The sequence below is a fragment of the Miniopterus schreibersii genome (assembly GCF_964146895.1).
Source record: "Miniopterus schreibersii genome assembly, chromosome: 1".
In the NCBI taxonomy this organism is placed as follows: domain Eukaryota; kingdom Metazoa; phylum Chordata; class Mammalia; order Chiroptera; family Miniopteridae; genus Miniopterus; species Miniopterus schreibersii.
In genome coordinates, this window is record NC_138101.1 from 90,075,244 (window position 1) to 90,098,791 (window position 23,548).

The 23,548-nt window shown below is 43.4% G+C and overlaps 1 protein-coding gene across 3 annotated transcripts in view; it reads right to left on the minus strand.

Moving 5' to 3' along the window:
- FAM171A1 (family with sequence similarity 171 member A1) overlaps positions 1–23,548 on the minus strand; it is a 124,337-nt gene that overhangs the window by 37,416 nt on the left and 63,373 nt on the right. For all 3 annotated transcript variants that reach the window (XM_081144049.1, XM_081144048.1, XM_081144050.1), the window contains exons 2-3: positions 13,872–14,099; positions 5,642–5,734 (exon numbers count right to left, since the gene is read on the minus strand). In XM_081144049.1, the coding sequence (XP_081000175.1) occupies positions 5,642–5,734; positions 13,872–14,099 (321 nt within the window). The remainder of the gene's footprint in view (positions 1–5,641; positions 5,735–13,871; positions 14,100–23,548) is intronic.

The following is a 23,548-nucleotide window of genomic DNA, read 5'->3' on the forward strand; positions in this document are numbered from 1 at the left end:
CACATCCTCTCTCTGCGCTTTAAAATCTTTCTTCCCTCTTCTTTCTGCCCCTGCTCTCTTCCAAGGTCAACCCAACTATCCTAATTTTCCCTTGTTTTACTGACGTGGCTCGACAAACTATTTTTGTCTTCATCAACAATCTACTCTACAGGCTTTTCCTCCCCAACCAACAAATATACCCATTTCTTACTCATCTGGAAAAATAACAATAAACATGACTTTAACTGTTATTCCCTTTGCAAATGCCTTCTCTCCTTCCACCCAACCCCCAGTGATGTGGCTTCTACGCCAACACTCGCTGCCCTTGCTAATGCCGACTGATGACTGTATAATCTACGAACCCTAAGACCACTTCCCAGCCTTTGTCTCGCTGACCTCTGCACAATGTCAACATTGTTCGCCGCCCCCGCCCAGGGGCCCTCCTTCTTGGCATTCATGGTGCTGAACTCTGCTCCCTCCACAGTCAGCCCGCTTTTTCTTCTGCAAGTACTTTTCTCCTCCTCCTCCCTCCAATGAAACAGTTCCTGCCACAGTCGCCTCTGCTGTTTCTGGGCTCCGTCCATACTGACTCCCCTCCACGGCCACAAGCTCACTGCTACCTTCCTCTCTAGCAGGCCTCTCTGCAAAGCTCCACGTCTGCATTTCCTCTGCCTTCTGGACACGGCAACCCGGATCCCATCAAGCACTCTGTAATCACCCTCTACCTTCTCTCCCACTTAACAATTTCCCCAACCTCAGGTCTGATTCCGGCTTGTCGCCATACTTCCCCTTTCTGTTATTCTGCACATTTGCTCAAGTGCCAGGACTGGCCAATCTTCCCTTAGCATCATTTCTAGCATCATCTTTCCCTCCCTTTCTGCCTCCACCTCACAATACCCTGCCTTAACTATTGCAAAAGTCTCTGAACTGGCCCCTTGCTTCAGACTTAGCCCTTTTCATCTACTTACATATCGACTTTTCTAAAAGGCCACTCTGACGACATCCTTTCCTTGCCCAAAAACCTTCAAAGGATCTGCACCGCTTACCAAATTAACAATGGTGGTGACAATTAGAGACCAACCAGACTCAAACTACTACTCCACCTGTCCCGTAAATGAGAGCTATAGTTCAGAGCTTTAAGAATTTAAAAAGCTTGCCTGGCTGGCATGGCTCAGCGGTTGAGCATCAACCTAGGATCCAGGAGATCGCTGTCTGATTCCTGGTCAGGGCATATGCCCGGGTTTCAGGCTCGACCTCCAGTAGGGGGCGTGCAGGAGGCAGCCGATCAATGACCACTCTCTGATCATTGATGTTTCTATCTCTCTCTCTCTCCCTCTCCCTTCCTCTCTCTGAAATCAATAAAGACATATGTAAAAATAAATAAATATAATTTTTAAAAAAGAATTTTAAAAGTTCTTATATACATATTATTTTATTTAATATTTACAACAATCCTGGGAAGAAGGAACTCTCTCTTCTCTTTATGGGTGAGAAAACTGGGGCTCAAAGAGGTTAAGTGACTTGTCCAAAGTCATTCTGTTTGTAAGAGGCAGAGATGAATTCTTTTCATTCTAACCTCTGTATCCCTTCCCAGTACACTGTGCCTACATCAGAAGAGATGCTCTACTTATTACCAACCGGCTCTCAGGCTCTGGCCAAGGGGCACTGCACAGCTCTCTGCTTCTACACATGTGCCCATGCTCTTCTCCACATCCCAAGCTTCTTCCCACCCTCTAGTTGCATGTCTTATACCTCATCCAAGATGCATCTCAAATGCCGCCTCTTCTGTGTAGCCTTTCTGGATCCCACCCCAAGTTCTAAACACTATTTGTATCTCTCTTACAGCACTTATCTTTCTGTGCCCTGTACTATGTTTATTTCTACATTTGCAAATCTCCCTGATCAGAGGTGCCACGAGAAGAGAACATGGGCAGTGGAATCATTAGTTACCTCTATGTTTAGTCTTTCCTCTGCCACCTTCTAGTTGGAATACTTTGGCCTTCAGGTTCTTATTTTTAAAATCACAGTATGTTTGTTATGGTGCTAGATCAGAACACACATCATGATGCCTAACGGTGCCTCCTGGTATATAATAGGTGCAGGATAAGCAATAATTTCCCATCTGGCCTCCCCCTTTAGACTGAAGCTCCTTAATAGGTACTCCATGAAACTCATCACATCGTGTCCTGCATATAGCTGGTACTCAACGAAGTTTGTAGAAGCAACTATAAAGCTGAGCTAACTGAGCAGCCCACTATGTCCTAATAATGGTCTGTCTCAATTCTGACTAGATCGGGGCTCCTCAGTCTCGGCTCTACTAACATTTCAGTCCAGGAAGTTCTTTGTTGGGCGACAGGGGCCATCCTGTACATTTCAGCATATCCCAACAGCAGAGCTGGCCTCTACCCACTGAATGCCGGTAGCAGCTCCCAGGTTATGACAGTCCAAAACATCACCAGACACTGCCAAATGTCCCTGGGGACAAAACTGCCCCCAACTGACAGCCATGGTACAAAATACCGTGCGCACCCTCACACTGATCCAAACAGCGCGTGCTGAGGGTCTCCTCTGCAACAGGCACAGGGTGCGAAGAGGAAAGGACGAAGGCCCTGCCAGCTGGAACTCAAGGGTAAAGAAGAGAATCGTGGAAACAGCTTAATTATCAGTGATTTCAATGCTAACATAAGAGATCTATCCTAAAAAGTACAGGAGAAACTTCAGGAGAGAGCCACCAACTGTCCAGGAGGAAAGAAGCTCCCTGGGCGCTACCCGTGAAGGGTATCTGAGACTGAGCGGAGGCAGGTGGAAGAGACCGCACATCTAGAAGCAGGTCTGCAAGTCGGGAAGGCTGAGGGCTTCCGCGGGAGCCAACGGCAGGCCGGGGAACCAGGGCCAGGGGAGGCTCGTGAAGGGCCTGCATGTCCGCCCGAGAGTTCCGACTTGATGTGGCCGCCCTGTAGGTGCTAAGATGAAGAGGGTACACCCCTTGCACTTGAGGCTTTAACATTTTAGTTGGAGAGGTAAGGTATACACTTCGAAATGTGGCAGAAAGGGAGGTATCATAATCAGACTGAGACCCCCCAGCTGGAGGATGGCTTTAATCTGCCCCTCTGGTTACTGATAAGGACAAGCGGGGCGGTAAGGGAGAAAGGGATGTGTGGAGTCCAAGGATGGGAGCCAGAGGGATGAAGGTACAGCAGCAATTGGTTCTGCGCTCAGGGCAGCTCTGGGACAAGGCAGAGTCTGTGGATTTCGCCTGAATGCTGTGACACTGTCGTGACTCCATGAATCCCCAGTCTGCTGCTTTCTAACCTGCTACAAACTGGCTCCCTTTTCTTATTTATATTTTCTATTTCTTTCTCATTTGGGCTCGTGGATGGCCTGGCTTGGTCCCAGACCCATTGTACCCCAGCACCTATCAGCTGAGATTCTCACCTCTTCTGGGTTCTTAGCTCAATCCCAGTAAAAGAAAGAGAAAGACGAGCTGATGCCTCCAGCTCTTCTCTCCCAGCTAGGTCCCAGCCCCTGGCCCTGAGATGGTTAAGTATAAGCCCTTTGGCAGCTGAGGTTGGAGGACAAGTCACCAGCATGACTTCTCATCTCCAGAGAAGACACAGAAAGGACCTCTAATACCCTGAAATAAATGGGTGAGCACAGCTTGTCTGCATCAGAGGCATGAATTACAACTGTTAGTCTCTTGCTATCATTTCCACTGGGTTAGCAAGAGGCTCAAGGTTCCTGACTTACTGAAGAACATGAGAAGGAAGCATAAACATTCTCCCATTTCAAGAAAACCATGGTCTCACCCCCCCATGTTCACTGCAGAATTATTTACAATAGTCAACATGTGGAAACAACCTGAGTGCCCTTCCATGGATGACTGGATAAAGAAACTGTGGTGTATATATACAATGGAGTACTACTCAGCCATAAAGAGAAGGAAATCCTGCTATCTGTGACAACATGGATGGACTCTGAGGGCATTATGCTAAATAAAATAAGTCAGACAGAGAAAGACAAATACTGTATAATGTCACTTATATGTGGAATCAAAAATAAAACACACCAAACTCACAGACACAGGGAACAGATTGGTGGTTGCCAGAGGCAGGGGGTGATGGTGGGCAAAATGGACGAAGGGGGTCAAAGGATACAAACGTCCAGTTATAAAATAAGCAAGTCCTGGGGATGTAATGTACAGCTTGGTGACCATAGTTAATCAAACTGTATTGTACATAGGAAATTTTTTAGGAGAATAGATCTTAAAAGTTCTCATCACAAGAAAAAACATTAGTAACTAACTATGTGTGTGATTGGTGTTAACTAGACTTACTGTAGTGATCATTTCACAGCATAAACATGCACAAATCATTATGTTGTATACCTAAAACTAATACAAGCTTATATGTCAATTATATCGTAATAAAACTGGGCAAAAAAGGAAAGCCATGATTTTTTTAGTAGTGAAACAACAGTAGCAAAGCTAATCAAAGAAAAATTAGAGGTAGCAAGGTCAATGGGCTTAGGCCACAGTGTGGTTCTAATGTGAATGGAAGCTGTGGACTAAGGCCTAGGTCTGCTCTCTGAGGGGGAGGGAAAAAATGGTAACTCATGGCTTTCACTGTTCTCTCTCCCAAACTCGAGTTACATATGCTGCTAGACACATCTACTTAATTTCTCTTCAAAGCCATCTTCTAAGAACAGAGGCTACATGTCCGCCTTTTTGCGTGTTCTCACAGCTACTCAATAAAAAAAGAATGAGTTCAGCTCATTTGCTAACAGCACATGAATGTAGTTAGATGAAGAATTATTAGTGTAAAATGGTATTAAAATACAAAAATAAATAAAAAACTAATCTTGTGAAGCATTAAAATCCAGGAAATAGCATTCTCAAGGCCCATGATTTAGGTGGCACCTCATCACTGAAATACATCTGACACAAGTGTTATTCCCAATTCCAACCCCAACACCAACCAAAGGGAAAGTCCCTAGTCCCTCGAGCTCTCTATGAGTCTCTGCCAGAGAGGTCAGAGGGGTGAGGTCATGTTTACACCACATCGCTGCACATGACAAGGATTAAACTGAGAGGGAAAAGCCACACTCGAGTGCTCATGAACTTCTTTCTTTTTTTTGTTAGGGGAGGAGGTTTTATTGTGGTAAAAAACCTGTAACATTAATTTACCATCCTAATCATTTTTAAATGTACAGTTGGGTAGTATTAAGCATATTTATATTGTCGTGCGACAGATCTCTAGAACCTTTTCATCTTGCAAAACTGGAACTCTGTGTGCTCGAATGCTTACAATTCTTTTGAGAGTGACCCTGTCCACTGGTCAGTGAGTCCAGGCAGGGTCCTGGCTCTCACCTCATGAGGTGAATACTCCATGCCTTAGGGATGAGAGAGGTGTGGTATGGACAGAGTGATGGAGCCCCTTCTTTTCTCTCAATCTTTAGCAGCTGGGCCTACAAGAAACAACATCACAGCCAACGGATAGTTCAACCCAAATTCAAATGTGTTGTGCACTGGTAGGGACAATGAATGGTATGTCCCAGCTTTGGATAAATTCACTGCCATCACTACCTGACATAAGCAGTCCCTCATAAGATTTGAGTAGTCAGCCCAAAAGTTACTGTCAGTTCTCTTTTTAAATATTTAACATACCTTGGAATCCTGAGACTATTTGGACAACATCTTCATAAACCATTAGAGTAGCGGATCGTTCTGGAAGCAGGCCAAGGCTCAGCGAAGAAAACACTGTAGAAACAAAAATGGATGTAAGGGAATTCTGACATTTAAATCAAAATGCCCACTCTAATTTTTGTATTCACTGATTTCAAGTCACTCAACAATATTGATTTTTTGTACTGTGAGGTAAATAATATATTTCGTCTCTGCCCCCGGTTCCTGACATAGAGCTCCTAAATCCCTTGTCATTTCTTGAGTGGGGGGAGGGTGGTGGTGATAGGAGTATCTTTGGTTCTATTGAGGTGGCTCTAAGTGGACTCCTTGATTGGGGCTGCTGGCCGGAAAGATGAAGCCATGGTTAGAAGCTTGGAATTTTCAGCCCCACTCGCCATCCTCTGGGAAAAGGAGAAGGGATAGAGATTGAGTCAATGATTGATCACACCTACATGATGAAGGCTCCATGAAAATCCCAAAAGTATGGGGTTTGGGGTGCTCTGGGCTGATGAATACCTTTATGTGCCAGGATGGAGATGCACCCCAACTCCACAGGGACAGAAACTCCTCTGCTCAGAACCCTTCCAGATCTCACCCCATGTCCTCTTCAGCTGGCTGTTCATCTGTACTCTTTACAATATCCTTTATAATAGACTGGCAAAGGTAAGTTAAATGTTTCCCTGAGCTCTGTGAGCCATTCTAGCAACTTATTGAATCTGAAGGGGGGGGGGTCAATGGAAACCCCTGGTTTTAGCTGGTCAGTCAGAAGTTCAGGAGGCAACCTGGGACTATGTCTGAAGTGGGGGCGGTCTTGTGGGACTGAGCCCTTAACCCATGAGGTGTGTGCTGAATTGACTTAATTAACAGTTAACAGTTAATGTCAGAACTGACTTGAACTGTAGGACATCCCATCAGTGTCCAGAGAATTGATTGGTTGAAGAAAAAAGCCACTCATTTGGTGTCAGAAGTGTGAGAGAAAGGAAACAGTTTTTCCTTTAAGTATGATTAACAAGACTTTCACCACGTCACTATAACTGCTTGTATAACAATGGTTTACTCTACAATAGTCAACTATTTCTTATTCATTAAAAGGTTTTAGTAAAGCATCTGAACCTCTTCATATTGAAATATATAAAAAGTTACAATGTACACACTATACAAATGTAAAATATATAACATTAGATATTAACATTAGGAAAGCCTTCAAAAATATGTGCTTAGGTTAATGTGTGCCTGACAGTAAAAGAATAGTCCCCCTATTCTGGGAACTAATAAGATGATAGAAATTGTGCTATTTTAAAATTAAGTGCCTCCTGGACTTACAACTAAAAGATTCACAAAGCCTACAAGTCTCTGGGTAAAACATGAATTTAAAAGAAAACAAATATATTATGCAATAATAATAAGGGCTAACATTACCGGACCCTTCCCAACAGGTCAGACATTATTCTAAGTGCTTTAATTTTGGTAATTTATTTAAATCTCAAAACAACTGTATGCAGTAGGTATTATTAATATACCCATTTGACAAGTAAGGAAATGCATTTATAGATAAGGAATTAACTTGTCCAAGATCCTGCAGCTGGTAAATACTGGAGCCGGCATTTGAACTCTGGAGTCTGTTCTCAACCACCAGGCTCCAAGAACTCATATTCAAAGTCCAAGTCTCTGAGTTTAAAGAGGGGGGAAGTAAGGCCTAGAGAGATAAAAAATATTTCAGGAAAAATATTAGGAACCAGAAATATAAAGTGCTAAGACTATCAGTTACTTAGCACAATTGGCTCTTAGTAGTGCCAGAGGGAATCAGTCAGCTGACCTTGGATGTGACCCCTCTACACAGTCAATTTATTTAGCTATTGCTATGTACAAGGCCCAGTGCTATATGTGTGGAAAAGATCAACACTGGGGGCAATGTGTGCCTTCAAGGGCTATATATTAGAAGAAGCCAGGAAACATATAAAATAGCTGTATGACACACAGGATGCAGCAAGTACCCCGAGAAAGCTAAGAAGGCACCATGGTGCTATGGAGAACAGCGTAGCACATCCTCAAAAAATTAAACACAGAGTTAGGATGTGAGCCAGCAATTCCACTCCTAGGTATGTGTGTGTGTGTGTGCGTGAACATATATTCTCATTTCCCACAAAAACCTGTACATAAATATCCATAGCAGCCCCAAAGTAGAAACAACCCGAGATCCATCAACCGATGAAAAGAAAAACAAAATGTGGTCTATTCACACAATGGAATATTGTTCACCCATAAAAAGGAATAAAGTACTGATTCAGGCTACAACATGAATGGACCTTGAAAACATTATGCTAAGTGAAGGAAGCCAGACCCAAAAGGCCACATATTATAGGATTCCATTTATCTGCAATGTCCATAGTGACAAAGAGGAGATTAGTGGATGCCAGGGGCTAAAGGGAGTGAGAAATAGCAAGCCGATGCTAATGGGTATGGGTAGTTTGAGAGTGAAGAAAATATTCCGGGATTAGACAGTGGTGATGGTTATATAATCTTGTGAATTGCACACTTCAAAATGGTGCATTTTATGGTATATGAATTATATTCCAAATACAAAATAAAAAAAGAATCCTGGATAAAAGAAAGTAGAGATTAGCCAAAGTATATGCATAGCCCATGGACACCGACAGTGTGGTGAAGGCCAGAGGAGGGGTATGGAGGCCGCATGGAGGTGGGCAAAGGTGAAAATGAGGGATATCTGTAATAGTGTCAACAATAAAAAAATTTTAGAAAGATAAAAAAAGAATCCACCTTGGAGCTCAAAGCTGGGAGAAAAATCCACACCGGTTTGGGGGAGGGACGATCGGGTAACACCTGTGAGTCAGGGCTAGCGGGAGGAACCCTAACTGGGATAAATCTCACAAAACCACTTCAAAGGAAAACTTAACCTTCTTTAACAGTGACGCTTCACCCAGTGGGAAAGGGTACCTAGTGCCAGCGAGAAAGGGCCAGGCTGCTTTGCCTGCAGGAAACCTCTCCCCTCGAAGCTCCGGCGGTGTTGCACTCCCTGCCCTCCACGCGCAGGAGGGAGGTGGCAGAGAGGTGCTCAGATCTGCTGATAGATGGTATTTTACCACCATAGAGGAGATGCTGACTGATGTCTGGAGGTACTCATCACACCAAAGAGATGTGTGCTTTTTGATAAGCAGAGAGAAAGGAACATTTACTTCTCCCTGGGAAAGGCAGGAAGATTTCATGCAGCAGCAAACAACCATGCTGGGCATTAAAGGACAGAAGGCAGGCTTGCCGAGAGAACAATGGTAGACAAACACAGAGAGGGTAAAAAGTCAGACTGCTGCACAAATAACAAATTGCTCAGGATGATGAGACCCTGACATATGTAAGGGAGAAGCGGCTGGGGAGGAGGGTCTGTCAGGTGTGTTTAGTCTGAGCTCTATCCTGAGGACACCAAAGGACTTTAGGCAGATGTATAGCACAATATATATACACACACACTTAATGCTCAGTAAAATCGAGGGTGGTGTGAGGGGGCAGACTGAGCTAGCCAGTGGCCACTGCAACAGTCCTGGACCACTGCAAAAGGTCCATTGCGCAATCACTATGGAGATGAAAATAATTAAGATGTGGAATTATAGTCCCTAGTTGATGGGTTACATTTTACATAGCTAAATTTGTTTCACTGTTTGCCAAGATGGATCCACCCTCTCCAACCTATACCTCCTTCCTTAAAAGAGAAAAAAATATATATCCTCCAGGAACTAGTCAAGGATGAAATTATAAATCCATTCCAAAAATCTCTTACGTGTGCTTATTCAAACAAAGCCATGTGTACACATGCAGTAAAGAAAGCACTTTTTTTTTTCAGTTTCAACATATTATTTTAGAAGAAGCTCCCAACTTTTCTCTGTTGCTCCCCCAATTATCTGGAATACTGGAAGTGTTAGTGTTGGCCTCCAGAATTATGCATGACAGCAAGAAACAGTTCGCTCTGCTTTTCACAACAGGCTGGTCTAAATATTGGCCATACTTTCTGTTAAAGTCTAGTTAAGAGAATCTTTCCTATATTGACAAGGCAACCAGAGAAAACTAATCAAAGACATTGGAGGGTCCCTGGAAACTACTGTCTTATTAATTTAGGTTGGAAATGAGACACATGGGCTCAGAAAGCTATGATAGGCCCACATGTGTGGGGCGAGGACAGCGAGAACCAGGTATCTTTGTGCCTAGTCCAAAACTCTTTCAATTAAACTACACTCTTCCCATTATTTGACTCATTTGAGACAATGGACACTAGAGCAATGGCTGCTTTTTCTCAAATGACCATGTTTACAAAGTCAAAATGAATAAATGTAAATACAGCTGATCCTCATTATTTGTGGGTTCTGTATTTGTGAATGAGCCCACTCACTTAAATTTATTTGCAATCCCCAAATCAATACTCATGATGCTTTATATATATGCAAGTCCAGAGTGGTCAAAGATTCGGGTCTCCTGACGTGCATATTCCCAACTCAGGTCAAACACAGCCACACTCTGCCTTCTTGTTTTAGCACTCATGCTGTAGGCATCCTTTTTTTGTGATCTATTCGGGGCCAAGTGTTCTATACTCTTGTACTCTTGTTGGTTGATTCCACCGTGTAAAACATCCCCCAAGTGTAGTGCTGAAGTGCTGTCTAGGCTTCCTAAGGGCAGAAGACCGTGATGGGCCTTATGAAGAAAATACATGTTGGGCAAGCTTTGTTCAGGTATGAGTTACAGTGCTGTTGGCCGTCAATTCACTGTTAATAAACCGATAATATATATTAAATAATGTGTCCTTAAACAGAAACACACATAAAACAAGGGGATACACTGATCAGTTGATGAAAATGCTGTGATCCGAGGTCCACAGGAACCTAGCCCTGCATTTCCCCCAGGAGAAGTGTTCACTCGACTTTACAGAACCTGACTAATGTGATTAACAAGAGTCAGCTGTGCTTTGTGCCGCTGCTCTCCCAGCAAAGGTGGAGCCTGGTGTCCGGAGGCTGTTTAAACTTCTCAGGATGCTTTCCGCTGTAAAAAGTGGGGGAGGTCGAACATTTTCTTTAGAACCTAACAAAGCTCATCTTTCCTACTTTGTCGGCCCTTTCAGGGTTCTGTCCAGACCCACTCCTCTCCACTCTTCAGGAGATTCTTACCACGAGATTGCTAATAACCCCAAACGATACCAATACCTCCAAACCCCTTGCACTCCAAACTAAAGGCTGAACACATTTGGCATTCCACAGGCAGCTGAAATCCAACCTACACTAAACTCAACATCAACTATGACCCCAACACTCATCCTGTCCTCCTTTCTCCCCTACCTGCCCACCAGTGGCACCTCCATCTATCTTGCCTTACCCCAAGCTTGGGGAGAGGGATGCACACCGAAAGGAGGAAGGGGATTTCTTTTAACCTATGGCATCAATTCGGTCAACTTTGGGGAACCGCGGTGTGGCAAGTCTCCCAATCCCATCACCCATCTGTTCTATCTGCTCTATCACCAGCCAGAAACCCACTGTGAGATACAACTTATATTTATTCTAATTCGTCTTTCTGCTTACCTCTCTCCCGTCCATTCCTCAAGGCTTTCTGGATTTTGACTGCTAAATATTTCTCAGATTTACCCCTTTTTTCTAAAATTTCCCTAACTGACATCTCAGTTGTATTTATATCACTTTCCATAGCTCACAAAACAGTGGTCTCAACCTTTAGTGAAAACTGTTATCCGTAAGAACGGGGGGAATTGTTTGTTAAAACGCAGATTACTGGCTCAAGCTCCCCGCTTGAATGGTTGAGTCCTGGCATCTGTGATTTTATAAGCCCCTCCTAGTGCTAATATCTATTCATCCTCAAGACTCCGCTACCCTCTCACCCCTTCCAGGAAGCCTTCATTCACTCACCTAGGCTGGTTAGCAGTCCTCCCCAACACCCCTACATACATATACATACGAACCTATCAGCATTTATCTCCTTAGGTGAAAATGGCTTCTGTTGCTGACTTCACAACTAAATTATAAACTTCTAGGAGCAAGTTCTGTGTCTCTAGATCTCTATTCTCAGTGCCCAGAGCAGTGCCTGGCCCACAGTAGATACTTAATAAATGTAAAGTGAACTACAGGGAACTTTGTGAATAAGGGTAGACACCAGAGCTTTGAAAGCCAGGAACAGCCACACTTACCTGCCACGTGTCCCCAGAGGCAGCAGGGACCTTGATGGAGTGTGTCCAGTGTTCTGTGGCACAGAGATGAGCACTAACATGGGTGTTTTGCTAGGCACTGTGCTGGGTGCTACATATTTATGGAGCACCTATTGTGTTTTAGGCATTGTAAGCTATTTTACATATGTTCACTACTTTTTAATCAGAACAACTCTATGGGGTGGTACTAGCTCCAATTTTACAGAGATTGGCATCAAAGCTATAGGGGCGCAAGCACAAGCTGGAGCCAGAACCCAGGGCAGTTGGTGTCCAAAACCCACACTCCCCCCACTACCCTGGCAGCATCTCCACCAGCAGTCAGCCCATCCTTGTTGCCCACCTAATGGGCAAACATATGATGTGGTCCACGTGCTAGATGGAGCCTTTGGGGAGGGGACAGACGAGACCTAACTGCTGCTCCCCAACTACCCTATCTCAAGCTATCAGGTGTCATTCTTGCCCCATGTGGTGGACCAACTACTTTGAAGTAGTGAATGGTAAAGTGATATTGTGATTTAAAATAAGAAATATGTATTTGGTCTTGGTCTCCATTCTGAGTACAGAGCTTCTAAACCCTTGGAATTTCCTAAGTGATGAGAGCTATAAAGGTATCTTTTGTTATTCATAATAAGCGCCTTTCAACCGTGCTGGAGTTTATGTTAATATACTGATTTTTGGAAAGCCCATAGATAACTTAAGGATGGGAGCTGGCTGCCACAGGAACCAACCACCAATAAGAAGGTTGAAACTTTCAGCCCCAACCCCGGACCTCCAAGAAGGGAAGGGGCTGGAGGTTGAATAAATCACCCACAGCCAAAGATTTAATCAATCATGTTTATGTACTGAAGCCTTCAAAAACCCCAAAAGGGCAGGTTTGGAGAGCTTCAGGGTTGGTGAACATGCGGAGGTGTTGGAAGGGTTGAACATCTGGAGAGCATGAAAGTTCTTTGCTCCTTCCACATACCTTGCCCTATGCATCTCTGCAAGCTCACTGTTTCTTTAATAGTGTTTGTAATAAACCAGAAACATAGTAAGTAAACTATTTCTTTGAGTTCTGTGAACCATTCTAGTAAATTAGTCAACTCCTAAGGGGTTGTGGGAACCTTTCATCTACAGCCAGTCAGTCAGAAGCACAGCTGATGACCTGGACTTTCTGAACTGGTGTGTGGGGGACAGAGGGTGTGGGGGTGAAGGAGTAGGGAGGCAGTCTCATGGAGCTGAGCCCTTAACCTGGGGGCTTTGACACTATCTCCAAGTAGATAGTATCAGAATTTAGTTCAATTGCAGGACACCCAGCTGGTATCTCAGAATCTGAGAAATGCTCAACGTGTGGAAAGAAATCCACACGTTTGGAAATCAGAAGTGCCCAAAGTGAAGTAGAGTACCCAGAGAGAGGAAACACAGGAGTATTTTCCCTTAGCAGGTAAGAGGTGAGAAAGATCGTCTCACCATGACTCCCCTCATCTTTGTAGTTTTTTTTAAATTGATTTCAGAGATAGGAAGGGAGAGGAAGAGAGAGATAGAAACACCAATGATGAGAGAGAGTCATTGATTGGCTGCCTCCTGCACGGGATGGAGCCGGCAACCCAGGCATGTGCCCTGACTGGTAACTGAACCATGACCTCCTGGTTCATAGGTCAACACTCAACCACTGAGCCACACAGGCTAGGCTCCCCTCATCTTTGGCCAGCTTTGCTCTAAGGCCCAGGAAGCAGAGCAAAGAAGCTCTGCTTGTTATAATCAATAAGGTACAGAATGGAACACTGCAAAAGTCAGCAGACACTCTAAGGCTTTGACTCCATGGTTCATATAAAATGTGGGGCTCCAACCGCCTTCATACCTGATCCCATCTTTCTCACATAAGAGGGCCCACAGGGTAAAGCAGAGACTAAGCAAATATTTTCCTGATTCCCAGATTGCCCCTTTCAAAATCATTTCTGTGTCTGACTCTATCGTTAGCCTGACCATGAACTCTGTTCTAGAGAAAGGCTAAGAGCACCTTACCGGGTAATCGAATTGGCTTCCATGGGGCAGAGTTTGGCACATAGGCGTGCTTTGTGGCGGTGACGATTAACTGACTGCCCAGTTTATACTGGAACTTGATGAAGGCGACACCATCTGTTCCTGAGGTGCCAGAGGCGATGGAGACCTGGTTGGTGAAAATCTCGATGAGGGCATCTGGGACAGGCTGATGGGTGCTGGCATCGCTGATATGGACCTTCAGCGTAACCTCTGGAAGAGAAAAAGCAATACAGAGCATTGGCTATTAATTGGGCTACTTGAGCGATTCTGCTGTCAGTGCTATAGGAGGTGGAAAGTGTGATACGATAAGAAAATCCAGATCTACAACAAAAATACGAATCATTTTAACCAGGGGAAATTTTCTTCTTAGAAATTCATTTTTATTTTACATGATTTCCTATTCTATTCATAACCAGTGACCCTCACAAACTGCTTTCTCTTCAATCCTCCCTGCTCATGCCAACAAATAACTGAGATAAAAATTCTATCCCTTGAAGACATTGTACAGCAAACACAATACTCTTTACCCTTCCAGGTATTGCCTGCAAACACAGCCTGAATAAGCTCAAGCTACTACAGAAGGATATGAGCAGCCCAGGATCGCTGTGCTGGTAATCATGAAGACTAGACCCAAACATAGTCCAAAATATCATTAAAAGGGAGAACCCAAGAGTGAGAGGAGAGAAGGTTAGAAGAAAAAAAGAAGTACATGTTTGAAAAGATAAATGAAGTTGAATCAGTAATATTGGCAAGAAAAAAAATAATGAATGTGGGAAATGGACAGATCCAAATTAATGTTAACACATTCAAATGAAATGAACTCATTCCATTTTCATTTATTGATGCAAGCGATATTGACTAAGCTGCTACTCTATGCCTAGAACTGTGAGGATTGTGCAAACTACAGCGGTGAAGAAAAGTGAGTACATAAGCTATGCTTGAGGGACGCTTGGTACAGACATGAAGGAGGCACTGATGAAACAGCATATGCAAAGGCTCAGAGGCAAGAAAAAGCATTGCTTCTTGAGAAACATATACAGGTTCTAAAAGCTGGATGAAGAGTGTGAGGGATCGGAGGCTCAGTGGGAGACAAGGTTAATGAGGCAAGCAGGGGCCAAATCATTCAAGGCTTTAGAAGCCATCTAAAAAGATCATTCTTTATCCCAAGGGCAATGGGAAGTCATAAAAGTTTTAAACAGGGAAATGGAAATCAAACTTACATTACTGAAACATCTGGCTCTAGGACAGGGTGGGGAACATCCAGCCAATAGGCCATATGTGGCCCAAGAAATTTGGTCTGGCCCTGCCAAGGCCTCACCAAAGAGAAGCAGTTCCAGCAATCACATTAGGGGTGAGTTAAATGTTTGGCCAAATATAGCAGGCTAATTTTTAAGTTGAAAATTCTGTATAGTTCAAGAATGATGTTATAAATATCCAAATGGCCCTTGGCAGAAAGAAGGCTCCCCATCCCTGAAGGAAGGACAGACTAGGGGAGAGGTGAGACTGAAGACTGAGCGTCCAGTTAAAAGACCTCTGTAACAACCCAGGAAGAGATGACGGTGGACCAGACTCCAGCAACACAACAGACATCAATGAAAGGACTATATTCCAGAATGACCAAAAGTGCATCCTGCTCCAGTAAACTTTTCCTTAGGTGCTTGGTAACCAAAGCTCTTCCACAAGTGGGGCAACCACATTGAGAAGAATTTCTTTTGCTTTGAGAACCTCTACCTTGGTAACTTGCCAACTATCTTATGACACTGAAACAACCTTTTCAATATTACAAACTTCAGCTAGTCAATCATTTTCTCACCCACTTTTTTACATACTGACTTAATACATTTCTGGACTAGATGACCGTAAAAAAACAGCTAAAGAACCATAGACCTAGGGACTATAGATCTGTACTAAATAAATGTCTCAAAACCTTGCAGAGAAAAAAATATAAGTGCTACAGAAACAACTTGGCTACTTCATACTATAGAAGGAGAAAACTGATGCCAACAGAATGGTAAAATCAGCATCATGAAAATCAAGGATATAACATGACAAAACCCATTTAGTCAATTCCCTCCAATCTTATCATTGTCACCTCAATGTAGATTTGCAGGACGTACCCTACACATGTGTTTTCTTGTTTGTTTATTTTTTTTAAACTTATCTTTATTGTAGAAAGTATTACAAATATCCCCTCTTCCCCCTCATTGAACCCCTACACCCTGTACCCCTCCCCCCAGGCCTTCACCCCACTATTGTCTGTGTCCATGGATTATGCATATATGCATATAAATTCTTATGTCAACCTCTCCCCACCCACCCACCCACCCTTCCCCCTGAGATTCATTGGTCTGTTCCATGCTTCTATGTCTCTGGATCTATTTTGTTCATAGGTTTATTTTGTTCATTAGATTCCACATATGAGTAATATCATGTGACATTTGTCTTTCTATGACTGGCTTATGTCCCTTAGCATAACACTCTCCAGATCCCACCATGCTGTCTCAAAGGGTAAGGGATCCTTCATTTTTACAGCTGCATAGTATTCCATGGTGTAAATGTCCAAGAAGATGCTTGATATGATTTCAGTCTTCTTGAATTTGTAGAGACTTGTTTTGTGTCCTAACATGTGGTCTGTCTTTGAGAATGTTCCATGTGCACTTGAAGAGAATGCCTATTCTGCAGCTTTGGAGTGGAATGTTCTGTAAATATTAATTAAATCCATCTGATTGTGTCATTTAGAGTCACTGTTTCCCTGTTGATTTTTTGTCTGGAAGATCTATCCAGTAAAATCAGTGGGATGTTACTCCCTTACTATGACTATTGCTGTTGATCTCTCTTTTAAAGTCCTCCAGAAGTTCGTTGTTGTTGTTTTTTCCAGCCTGTGTGAGTCTTGCTCTGAGGTGGGTCTCTTGTAGACAGCATATATTTGGGTGCTGTTTTATTATCCATTCAGCTACCTTATGTCTTTTGATTGGGAGATTTAACCCATTTATATTTAAGATTATTATTGATAAGTACTTATCTATTGCCATTTTATTTCTTTGTGCCTATGTTTCTCATTCTCTCTATTTTAACTTCTTATTACAGCAGTCCCTTTAACATTTCTTGCAATGCTGGTTTGGTGGTGATAAATTCCTTTAGCCTTTTTTTTTTTTTGTCTGGAAAGCTCTTTATTTCACCATCTATTTTGAATGATAGCCTTGCTGGATAGAGTATTCTTTGTTTCAGATCCTTGTTTTGCATTACCTTGAGTACTTCATGCCATTGCCTTCTGGCTTGTAGAGCTTCTAATGAGAAGTGAGCTGACAGCCTTATGGGAGCTCCTTTGTAGGTAACAGGTTGCTTTTCTCTTGCTGCCTTTAAGATTATCTTTGCTTGCCCGGCCGGGCATGGCTCAGCAGTTGAGCATCGACCTAGGATCCAGGTGATCGGGGTTCGATTCCCGGTCAGGGCACATGCCCAGGTTGCGGGCTAGGCAGCAGATCAATGACTCTCTCATCATTGATGTTTCTATCTCTCTCTCCTTCTCCTTTCCTCTCACTGAAATCAATAAAGATATATTTAAAAAAAAAAAAAAAAAAGATTCTCTTTGCTTGATTTTTTTGCATTTTAATTATGATGTGTCTGGGCATAGGCCTCTTTGGGTTTTTCTTGCTTAGGACTCTCTGTGCTTCCTGAACTTGTGCTACTTTTTCCTTCACCACGTTAGGGAAATTTTCTGCCATTATTTCTTCAAACAGGTTCTCTAATCCTTGCTTAATTTCTACCTCTTCTAGCACTCCTATGATGTGAATATTGTTACATTTCACGTTGTCCCACAGCTTCCTTAAACTGTCCTCTTGTTTTTGTTTTTTCTTTCTGGTTCTCTGACTAAGTGATTTTTTTTTTTACCCTGTCCTCTAATTTGCTAATCTGATCCTCAGCTTCCCCTAATCTGTTGTTCATTCTTCCAATGTTTTTTTAAAATTTCTGCTATGTCATTCTTAATTTTCTTCATAGTTTCTGTATCTTTTTTCATGCTGTTGAGCATCTTTATGATCAGTATTCTGAACTCTATATCTGATAGAATGCTTGCCTCCATTTCATTTAGCTCTTCTTCTGGAGAATTCTTTTGTTCTTTTATTTAGGGCTTCTTTTTTTGTCCCCCCATTTTGGCTGCCTGTTTGATTAGGTAGATCTGCTAAAACTCACAATCTTTTGGATGGTCTCTGGTGCAGGCCAATATCAGACGCTGTTTGTGACTGGTCTTGAGTACCCTGTTGGAAGTTTTCCACACTCCACAGCTTCTGGTTTCCTCTGCTGGGGCTGGATATGTTTTGACAGGGCCAAGATGTTCACCAAGGTCTGCTTTTCCAAGCACTTTGTCCAGAAGAAAATCAGGCAGACTCAAAGCACCCAGAAGCTGTTATTCAGTCTCTTAATGAGCCTCGGGCTGTAGAAACACCAAAGTGTGGGGTGGCTGATTGTTCTCAGTCTCTTAAGGAGCCTCTGGCTGTAGAAACTCCATGGGGTGGGGCTAGAGGTTTTCCAGGAGGGTAGGGAAATCTTTCCCCCCAGGCAAAAGCTGCTTGGAAGCTAAGTGTCTCCCTGAGAAAGATGTACTCTGCTGTATGGGGAATGACTTAGCACAGGGGTTGAGACAGGTACCCGCTGAGATCTCTTCCCCCAGCCAGTTCCCCTGATTCTCCTCACACTGCTCTAGTACACTCTGCCTTCCCTCTGCTGGAGCCCATGGTGAGTGACTGCACATGAGATTTTGTGTATTGGCCCTTTAAGATGGTGCCTGCATTTCCAGCTGTCTCTCCCTGGTAGACAGAAACCCTGCTGCTTTTCACAGCCAGATGTTATGTGGGTACCTTTCTCAGTTCTGGTGCTGTGGGCTGGGGAGCACAGCTTGGGGTTTAGACCCCAGAGTTCTCAGTGGGAATCCCCACAGCTGAGATATCTCTCTGGACCTTCAGCTGCTCCCTGTGGAAGCCCAGCCAGCCCTTTAGTACCTCTGCACTTCCTACCAGTCTCTATGGGGTCTCCACTTTTCATCCTTGTTATGAGGGTACTCCCCAGCTAGTCTTCAGTTGCAGTTGATTATTCAGGGTGGGTTTTCTGTATTTTAGCTGTAATTCCAGTTTGGTCCTGGGAGAATGTCAGTGTAGCTTCTATTCAATCAGCTGCCATCTTGGATCACCTCTGTTTTCTTATTTAACTCAGTCTTCCTTGTCCCCAGGAGGCACTCAAAGTTATAACATAAATTAACTCAGCTTTCGTTAATATTCACATAGCAGAATCCTCTACAACAGGGCAAGTGGGAGGGTGGCTTACTGTAGGGCTGCACTGATGATTTACACAATTTTATGGTAATGCAACATTTACCAACAATTGGGGTTACAAGATTTCTGCTCTCTCTTCACTGTTTGCTGGGGTGGCAAAAGCAGCTGAGATTTGGAAAAAGCTAAAGGATTCCTGAATAAACAGAAAGAAAAGTTCTACTGAAATCAATGTCGTCAAGTCTACCACTTCAATTTTTTCTAATAAAGGAAGCCTAGTTTATATTCTGCAGTTGTATTCTTTGAAACGTGGTAGGGAGTTAGACACACATGAGCAAAGCAAGGTCGATAGGCCAGGTACGGAGGGTCACCAGGGCAGAAAGCACCGGGTGCCTAGCAATGGACGAAACTGGAAAAGCAAGGACCTGGACTCCATGGTAACCTTTCCTCCCCTATCATATTGTTGGTCATGTGGTTTAGAGCCCCTGACCTTTCAAATCGCTGGTCATGCAGCTGGAACTCTCCCCTGACCTTTCCTCCCCTGGCGTGTCATAAGTCATGTGGTACACCCCTTTAGAGGAGGAACAAGGGGCCCAAGAGTGGCCTCATGTGACTCCCATGCGGGCCCTTGAATGACCACTCTCTTAAGCATTAACCCCTAGGGATAACATCTAGGTCTCAGTTGTGTTTCAACTTCAAGTCCAGAAAAGCAGCAAAACCATACAAGTGACGTCATGGCTGACATAAGGACCAGCTGCATTGACTAATGACCCCCTGCCCTAGTGCCGACCAATCAGTGGAGACCACGACCCTGAAAGGACACTTCTGGAAAGCTAATGAATATTCTATTGAGATCCTCCCCTAAAATCTCTACACTTAAAAATCCTTAGGATGGAGGACTCAGTGTGCTCTCCCTCTGGGAGCTTGCCCACATTTTTTCTCTCCTCCTCCTCTTCCTCCTAGGCACTTACCTTTCTCTCTTTCTCCTAAGCTCCAAGGGCCATTCTTTTGCCTCTGTAACTTGTTTCCTGAACCCATTTCTCCTACAGCTCAATTTCTCTACCTCTGTGATTTTCTGAAGAAACTTCTACTTACAGTTTGAGTCTTGGCTCTGAATTCTTTCTTTGCCAGAACTCAAGTGCCAAGGTTGCTGAACCAAGGTTTGGTCTGATTCCACTGGTCTAACACCTGGTATTGTTTTCACTGCTACCAACAGGAAGATATTATTTAGCTACTTCTTTTGGTGTGACTGGACATGAAAAAATGTCAATATAACTAGGAATTATTACAGACCACTAGGGTATCATTTGTTGTTTTGCCATTTGCTTTATTCATATGATGGTATATTGTGAACAGTCCTCCCGTTCCACAGCACTAGAACTAGTTCATGTTTTAAAAATAGATTTCATTTTTTAGAGCAGTTTTAGGTTCACAGAAATATTGAGCAGAAGTTATAGAAATTTCCCATTGGGGTATCATTTTTTTCTAGAGTAAAACTTAGAATTAGATTATCCATTCAATAACAAACAAAATTATTTGTACCACGGGAGTAATCTTATAACTAGGTGAGTCACTATTTACTATACTACTACTCTCATTTTGCAGATAAAAAAAAGATCCTATAAATGGCCCCAGACCTAAATATGCATTAAGATGCCCTATGTTCCTCTGTTGGCCAGTGAGAGCTTGGGGATCCTGCTGAGCTGTGGCACCTAATTACTAAATCGAAGCTGGAACATCATTCTTTTACTCCTTACACTGCATATCCATCACCAAGTTCTGCTGATTTTAATTCCAAAATATGCCTCAGAGCAAGCCTCTCTTTCCCATCCTTGTTAGCAATACCTTACTTCAGGCACTTGTCATCTGTCACCCAGAGTGCCACTCAGCCTCTTCACAGAAACTGCCACTGTCCTCAGATCTGACCCTTGAAATCCCACAGAAGCCAGAGGAAGCAATTTGAAATACTGACCTGACCACTTCCTATCTGCCTTGAAACCCTTTAGTGCCCCACCAGATATGGTCCAGGGCCAGATGTGGCCAGCTGCCTATTTTTGTATGGTCAATGAGGTGAGAATGGTTTATACACTTAAATGATTTTTAAAAATATAAAAAATAGCTCACACCACATGAGAATTATCTGGAATTCAAATTGTGGTGTCTATAAATAAAGTTTTATTGAAATACACTCACACCTAATCATTTAAACACTGTCTAAGGCTGTTTTTGCATTGCGATGGCGGTATTCAGAAGTTTTGATGGAGACCACATGGCCCACAAAGCCTTAACTTCTTTTGGCCCTTCAAAGAAAAAAAAATCTGCCAACTCCTGACCTATGAGATATATTTCAAGGTAGCCCAGGTCATCCACAATCAGGCCCCACCTGATCCCCACACACTGCCCACAGGCCCCCAGACACTATCCCATACTCCCTCTCTCCCTACCTTCCTTCCACTTTTCATCTCTGTAGGAAATGCCTTTCTACGACTTTACTTTCATGTTGCTAATTCCTATTCATACTTTAAAAGTCCTAGTTTAGATTTATTTGAGAAACAGCTTCTGACTCCCCAAACTGGGTTAGAGTCCATCCCCCACTGTCTACACTGACACTGCTCCTCCCCTATTACCATTTCTGTCAGCATTCATTGTAGGCCCATTATGTGGGCAGACAGTGGTGATCAGACCCCTTACCCTGAGGAGCTTTCAGCTTTAGATATTAAATGAATACTAAGTATAATTACAAACTAGGAGAAGTGCCTCAAAGGGAAACTGAGTACCACAGGAGAGTATAATGGAGGGGGGACCTACTTTCAGTGGGATGCTCAGGGAAGGTCTTTTGAGGACGTGTCACTGAGGCTCGGGCCTGAAGGATACACAGGACCCAGACAGACAGAGGGGCACAGGCAGACCTGCAAATGCTGTGGTAAGAATGACCTGGTTGCTTGAACTGCATGAAAACGAAGGTGGAAGGAGCTTAGCGTGCAGGCACTTACACCTGAAGACTGGTCCTGGTGGTCCACACCACACACTGACCACTGCTCCATAGTATCTGGTGTGCTCAAGAGTAAAGAGTCTCATTTTTTAAAATAAATTTTTATAACCTTAAGGCCTAGGCTGGTACCTAGAGCCAGCAAGTATCAATAAAAGTGTGTTAAATGAATGAATGCCAGAGTGAAAAGAACCATCTCCTAATACTGCACTGTCCAATAGGGAAAACACTGGCCACATGTGGGCACATAAAGCTGAGCAAAATAAGCCAGTCAGAGAAAGACAAATATCACATGACCTCACTTGTATGTGGAATCTAATGAACACAACAAAATGATGAATAAAATAGTACCAGAGACATGGAAACATCGAACAGACTGGCAAATCGCAGAGGGAAAGGGGGAGGGGGGCAGGAAGAGATTAACCAAAGAACTTATATGCATACTATATGCACTGCCCATGGACACAGACAATAGGGTGGTGAAGGCATGGGGTAGGGTGGGAAGTGGGGAGTGGGATGCAAGGGGGGAAAAAGAGGGAGGAAATCTGTAATACTATCAACAATAAAGATCAAAATTTTAAAAACTTTTGAGTTTAAATGAATTAAAATAAATGACATTAAAAATGGAGCTCCGCCCTGGCCAGTGTGGTTCAGTGGTTAAAGCATTGGACCAGGCACCGAAAGGTCGAGGGTTCAATTCCCAGTCAAGGGCACATGTCTGGGTTTCAGGCTTGCTCCCTGGCCGGTCAGTGTGCGTGTTTAGTATGATAGGAGGTACTGTGGGAGATTTTTTAAAAAGAAAAAAGATATGGCTCTTGTTTTAAGGAGTTTACAGTTTTTTTGCGGGGTAGGGGTAGTTAGGACCAACCCATGTGCCAGAGAACAAGAAGGATAAAAGTGGGTAAAACAGATTTTAAAAACATAGCTAAGAGGAGACTAATGAGGTCTGGAGTTTATTAGCAAAAACAAATATAAACAAAGTAAAAAGATCTGAAAGTATCCTAGAGATAGAGGTGGAATAGGGATGATATAAAAGCTTTACACGGGGTACCCATGAGCCATACTGTCGAGTGGGCGGGACACTGGCTACACTGCGCGGGTATTGGCCCTGATTATGGCTTCCTCAGTTCACTGCGGGATGCTTCTTGGAAGAGATGAAATGGAAGCTGAGACCGGAAGGATGGGTAGCATGAAAGATGAGTTTTGGTGGACAACCCAGCATCTTCTGAACGCCTTCTCTCCATTTGAGTATGTTCCCATGTCACACAACTGGCCTAAGGCAGAAAGAAGCCAGAAACTTATTTCCCCAGCCTCCCTGGTAGCTAGGAAGCAGGGATGGACTTCAGCTCTGTTACCCTGATGCCTTCATGCGGGGTTCTGATTAGAAAGACAGCAACAGAAAGCAG